The sequence below is a fragment of the Scyliorhinus canicula genome, chromosome 12, assembly GCF_902713615.1.
Source record: "Scyliorhinus canicula chromosome 12, sScyCan1.1, whole genome shotgun sequence".
In the NCBI taxonomy this organism is placed as follows: Eukaryota; Metazoa; Chordata; class Chondrichthyes; order Carcharhiniformes; family Scyliorhinidae; genus Scyliorhinus; species Scyliorhinus canicula.
Window position 1 is genome coordinate 74,934,213 of NC_052157.1, and position 6,274 is coordinate 74,940,486.

The 6,274-nt window shown below is 47.0% G+C and overlaps 1 protein-coding gene across 1 annotated transcript; it reads right to left on the reverse strand.

The window, feature by feature from the left end:
• Window positions 1-1,846: 1,846 nt before the first annotated feature.
• On the reverse strand, window positions 1,847-4,230 carry LOC119975054 (phosphatidylinositol glycan anchor biosynthesis class U protein-like). The gene is made up of 2 exons (XM_038814531.1): window positions 3,309-4,230; window positions 1,847-3,091 (listed from the first exon to the last, which is right to left on the reverse strand). Exons 1-2 carry the CDS (start codon window positions 4,192-4,194, stop codon window positions 2,673-2,675), a joined length of 1,305 nt encoding a protein of 434 aa, XP_038670459.1. The 5' UTR covers window positions 4,195-4,230; the 3' UTR covers window positions 1,847-2,672.
• Window positions 4,231-6,274: the final 2,044 nt, after the last annotated feature.

Sequence of the window (6,274 nt, forward strand, 5' to 3'; positions counted from 1 at the left end):
AATCATCTAGATAGGAATAATATGATTAGGGATAGTCAGCATGGTTTTGTGAAGGGTAGGTCATGCCTCACAAACCTTATCGAGTTCTTTGAGAAGGTGACTGAACAGGTAGACGAGGGTAGAGAAGTTGATGTGGTGTATATGGATTTCAGTAAAGCATTTGATAAGGTTCCCCACGGTCGGCTATTGCAGAAAATACGGAGGCTGGGGATTGAGGGTGATTTAGAGATGTGGACCAGAAATTGGCTAGTTGAAAGAAGACAGAGGGTGGTGGTTGATGGCAAATATTCAGAATGGAGTTCAATTACGAGTGGTGTACCACAAGGATCTGTTCTGGGGGCGTTGCTGTTTGTCATTTTTATAAATGACCTAGAGGAGGGCACAGAAGGTTGGGTGAGTAAATTTGCAGACGACACTAAAGTCGGTGGAGTTGTAGACAGTGTGGAAGGATGTTGCAGGTTACAGAGGGACATAGATAAGCTGCAGAGCTGGGCTGAGAGGTGGCAAATGGAGTTTAATGGAGAGAAGTGTGAGGTGATTCACTTTGGAAAGAATAACAGGAATGCGGACTATTTGGCTAATGGTAAAATTCTTGGTAGTGTGGATGAGCAGAGGGATCTCGGTGTCCATGTACATAGATCCCTGAAAGTTGCCACCCAGGTTGATAGGTTTGTGAAGAAGGCCTATGGTGTGTTGGCCTTTATTGGTAGAGGGATTGAGTTCCGGAGCCATGAGGTCATGTTGCAGCTGTACAAAACTCTGGTACGGCCGCATTTGGAGTATTGCGTACAGTTCTGGTCGCCTCATTATAGGAAGGACGTGGAAGCTTTGGAACGGGTGCAGAGGAGATTTACCAGGATGTTGCCTGGTATGGAGGGAAAATCTTATGAGGAAAGGCTGATGGACTTGAGGTTGTTTTCGTTAGAGAGAAGAAGGTTAAGAGGTGACTTAATAGAGGCATACAAAATGATCAGAGGGTTAGATAGGGTGGACAGTGAGAGCCTTCGCCCGCAGATGGAGATGGCTAGCACGAGGGGACATAGCCTTAAATTGAGGGGTAATAGATATAGGACAGAGGTCAGAGGTAGGTTTTTTATGCAAAGAGTGGTGAGGCCGTGGAATGCCCTACCTGCAACAGCAGTGAACTCGCCAACATTGAGGGCATTTAAAAGTTTATTGGATAAGCATATGGATGATAATGGCATAGTGTAGGTTAGATGGCCTTTAGTTTTTGACTTCCCATGTCGGTGCAACATCGTGGGCCGAAGGGCCTGTACTGCGCTGTATCGTTCTATGTTCTATGTTCTACGAGTGATGAGTTGTGTCAGTTCCTGCTCAGCAGGGGTATCGCCTCCAGCAGGACGACCAGCTACAACCCTCGGGGAAATGGGCAGATAGAAAGGGAGAACGGGAGGGTTTGGAGGGCCGCCCAGCTGGCCCTACGGTCCAGGAACCTCCCAGCCTCTCGCTGGCAGCAGGCCCTCCCTGATGCACTTCACTCCATCCAGTCACTACTGTGCACCGCTACGAATAACACACCCCATGAACGTCTTTTTGCCTTCCCTAGGAAGTCCACATCTGGGGTGTTGCTCCCGACTTGGTTCACAGCTCCAGGACCGGTCCTGCTCCGTAGGTACCTCCGACTCCACAAGGCGGACCCGTTGGTGGACAGGGTACACTTGCTCCATGCCAACCCCCAGTATGCCTATGTGGCATACCCCGACCCGCCGGCAAGATACTGTCTGCCTCAGGGACCGGGCACCAGCAGGTTCCACCCATCCAAACTTCCCCGGCCAGGCGCCATCCTCCCCTCCCCCGGCAGTTCCAACATTTTTTTTTCAGAATCCAAAGGCTTTGATTAGCTTTATCATCAGAATCTTACAATCATTTGGAGGTGTAGCAGAAGGTATTATAACAGAAGTTTATATGAAAAGGATGTATTGTAAATTTAATGATTTAGACTTGACAATTATATTTTTAGCCCATTTATTACACACTCGACCCACTTTTTAAGATTTCGGACAGAAAGACTAGTTCCACTTCTCAGAAGCGGAAGACGCACATCGTGTGACCCCATCAGGAAGGACAGCCTTCAGTCCAATACTTGTGTAATGCAGTCTGAAGGCCAGGTACAGCTGAGCCTCCATGGTAATAAAGTTGGGAGCCACCGTAAGAAACGTCACATTAGAATACAGCTGGGAAGAGAAACCCGCCTGGAGTTGACCAACATTCCACCGGAATTCTCATCCTTAGTCATCCATTACCTGGGAAGGGGGGGGGGGGGGGGAAAGGAGAGAGAGAGAGAGAAACAGGAGCATACATAAAACATGAACACTGAGCCACAAGCATCTGAAATCCCAGGCAAGTACAGCTCCAGTGCAATATCATGACTCGCCTTGCCCGGAAATTAAAGAATTAAGGATCAACTTCCAAAATAAAACCATTAAGATTTCTAAAACTTTGTTTTCAATTGACAGCACTTTGAACTTAAATTCTTGTCCTCCCGGTACTTCAAGCACCAGAAAACAAATAAATTTAAGTGATTGAATCCTGCAATCCATAGCTGCGCCACAATAAGGGACACTGTTGTCCTGAGCAACAGTACCTTCCCTACAAAATAAAACAGGAGTGTGCTGGGATTTTAATGTTAATACATGGCATTAATTGGTCCCTTATTTAAGAACAGCATGGGCTTCTTTGCCATCCGTGGATTTCAAATTAAGTCCCTCGACGAGATGATACTCTCTCCGAATGTAGGCATAGAAGTAATCATAAACCAGTAGGATCTGCCCCATATTGAAAGCCAAGGTAATGGCATAGTAGAAGTTGGAATTCGCACTTCCTGCGTAAATCCAAAGGTGCCAGAGAACAGGGAACAGCACTGACGAAGATATCAGCATGCACGTCACCACAAAGATATTCCGAAGGAATCTGTAAAGGTGATGCCACATGGGCAGGAAGGCCATATACAGTGCTACATCTTCAACGGTCGGGTAAGACTTAAAAATTGCAATGATTGCAAGCTGAACGAACATGAAAAACATGGGATGATCTCTTAATTTCACTGACAATGGAAGTGTGTAGAAGAACAGGTTAGGTGGATTGTGTGTAGAAGAAGGTTAGGTGGATTGGCCATGCTAAATTGCCCGTAGTGTCCTAATAAAAGTAAGGTTAAGGGGGGGGGGGTTGTTGGGTTACGGGTATAGTGTGGATACGTGGGTTTGAGTAGGGTGATCATGGCTCGGCACAACATTGAGGGCCGAAGGGCCTGTTCTGTGCTGTACTGTTCTATGTTCTATGTTCTAACACGTTGATTTGAAACACGCACACAAAAAACAAGCGAAAGTGCTCAAACATCTCAGCAAAGAAGTACCAGAAAAGACCAATGTTTGGTGTAAGATCTGGAACACAAAGAATGAAGCCATAGGTAGAGGGAATGAAACTCCACGAATTCAGCACGAAAAACGACAGGCATATGGTGACCATCAGGCAACCCAAACACATGACTGCATACTTCAGCAAAAGTACCAAGAAGGTTGGGCTATGTAGGTTCACCAATATATAGTGTTTCTGTGCAAGGTATAGTAACGCTGGGGCAAACAGTGCAACAGGATACAAGGATTGGTATGCAGCCAAAGCCAAAAATACTGCACCAATAAAGGCACTTCCTTTCACAGTGGCCAAGACAAAAATTGCAATAATTGCATTGTTGATGGCACAAGTAGATTTTGCCACGCAGGTGAGTACGGTGAATGGATTCAGGAGATAGAACAGTGCTACCTTAAGAGGAATATGATACATTTCTTTCAGAGTCCTGACCAGTGTGATGATGTCGGGAGCGTATTTCTGGAATTCAAAAGCAATCCGCTGTTTTCTAAACACGACTTTGTTGAAATCTTCAGTGGCAATATACAGTGCAACTGCGGTTATAACATCCGTGGCCATAAAGACAAACTCTGCATAATCAATAAGGAAATGAAAGAGGTATAAAATAAGGGGAACATGGAACACATTTCCAGAATATGGGGACACTCCTAGATCCAGCAAAGAAAGCCCTTCCACAACTCGCTTCCAAGAAGTCAGAGGCGACACCACCTCCACTCGCTCCGAGATAAATTCCGCCAGCGAAGAGCGGAAGAGCTCAGCCCGGACCGTCACAGCCACAACCAGCGCCAACACCAAGGAGACGGCCATTGTCCCAACCACCGGCCCGGTGGAGGGGCGGGCGGCACTTCCAACATTAACCCCACCAGGACCATCCCTCCTTCCCCTGCCCACGCAAGAGGATGAAGAGGATTTTGGCACGCTCCCGGAGTCACCCGACATCAGGCTGGCACCGGCGTCGACATCGCCGCCACCGTTACGTCGCTCCCAGTGGAACGTCAAGGCACCAGACCAGTTGGATCTCTAACTGGCACCAGACCAGTTGGATCTCTAACTGGCACCGGACTTTCAAAAGACATTTTTTTCTCTCCCTCTTTTTTTTTTGAATAAAACACTGTATATAATTTTCAGTACTGTATATAGTTCTACACCACCCCTGCCGGACTCATTTTTAACAGGGGGTGAATGTGGGAAACCACTGTTGCACCTGTACTAGATGATGTCAGGTAGGTCGCCGGTAGCCCCTGCCTGCTGGCTCCGCCAAGGAAGAGGAGTATAAATATATGTGTCCTCTATTCAACTGCCATTTTGCCAGCTGCTGTAGGAGGCCACGCATCTTACTGCAATAAAGCCACAGTTGTACCCAATCTGAGTCTCTGTACAATTGATCGTGCATCAGCCGTCTGAGTGTATGTCAGCAGGTGCTGGGAAAGATTCTGGGTGGGCAACCACATAAGCTATGGCTTCAAGTTCAGCGGCCTGGGAACCGTGGTATCCTGGTATCTTGAGGGCTACTTCTTCTGGTGGGCGTCCCTGTGAATCTCCATGTATCTATCGCACCCAGTTATCCTATTGCCATCCTCAATAGTGGAGGATCCATCGATATAAATTTTGAATGTGTCACTCGATTGTTGGGGGCCTGCCTTCTTGTTGAGTACTTGTGGCTGCAGTGATCTGGTAATGAAGGGTCCAGTGGGGTGTTTGGCCGTTATTACTTGGCAGTCATGTGGGGTTGCTCCGTGGTGTAAAATATCTGCAAAAATGTGGGGACCTTGGTTCATTTTACAGTGATGTCATTGCCCTGTAGTAGTGTCCATCGTACAGCTTGAACCTGGATTACTGAACCGTCCTTAAGTTACTCATCTAAGAGAAGCTAAGTTGGGGTCTGTTCGGTGAGGATTGTGAACGGGTTGAGTCCCGTAATGTAGGAAAAGTATTGGTCTGCCTAAGAGACTGCGAGCAGGTGCCGTTCGCACCCAGAAAAACTTTGTTCCATGGGGTCTAATACACTGAATGCGTATGTTACGGGGTCTAATAGGTCATGTTGTTCCTGCAGAAGTTGAGCTGAAATGGCCTGATCAGTGGCTGCTACCTCTATGGCATATGGCAAGTCAGGATCAGAAACCTGTAAAGCAGCAACTGTGGCGAGGTTATGCTTTAAATTGTTTACTGTGTCTGTATGCTGTGGAGCCCATTTCCAGGGGGCATTCTTTTTCAAGAGTTCAGAGAGTGGGGCGGCTTTAGTGGCGCATCCATCAATGTGATTCTTACAATACCCTACTAACCCTAAAAATGAGCAGAGTGCACTCACATTACAGGTTAGGGGCAGTTGTAGCATGGTGTCAATCCATATCATCTCTACTTACTTCTTTCCGTGGGTGATGATCGTACCTAAATATAGTACCTTTGCCTTCACAATTTGCATTTTCCTTCGATTAACCTTGCAGCCAATAAAGTGGAGCAGGGCGATAAATTCATGTAGCAGAGCCACATGCTTCTCTTTGGTGTTGGTGTAGATGTAACAGGTCATCCACATACTGCACGAGGCAATCGGGGCGTGTGAATTTGGACAGGCCAGTAGCTAGCTGCCTGTGAAAATTCACCTGAGGAAGGAGCTGCGCTCCGAAAGCTAGTGTTTGAAACAAACCTGTTGGACTTTAACCTGGTGTTGTCAGACTTCTTACTGTGCTCACCCCAGTCCAACGCCGGCATTTAGCACACAGCTAAATCGCTGGCTTTGAAAGCAGACCAAGGCAGGCCAGCAGCACTGTTCAATTCCCATACCAGCCTTCCTGAACAGGTGCCGGAATGTGGCGATTGGGGGCTTTTCACAGTAACTTCATTTGAAACCTACTTGTGACAATAAGTGATTTTCATTTCATTTCATGTG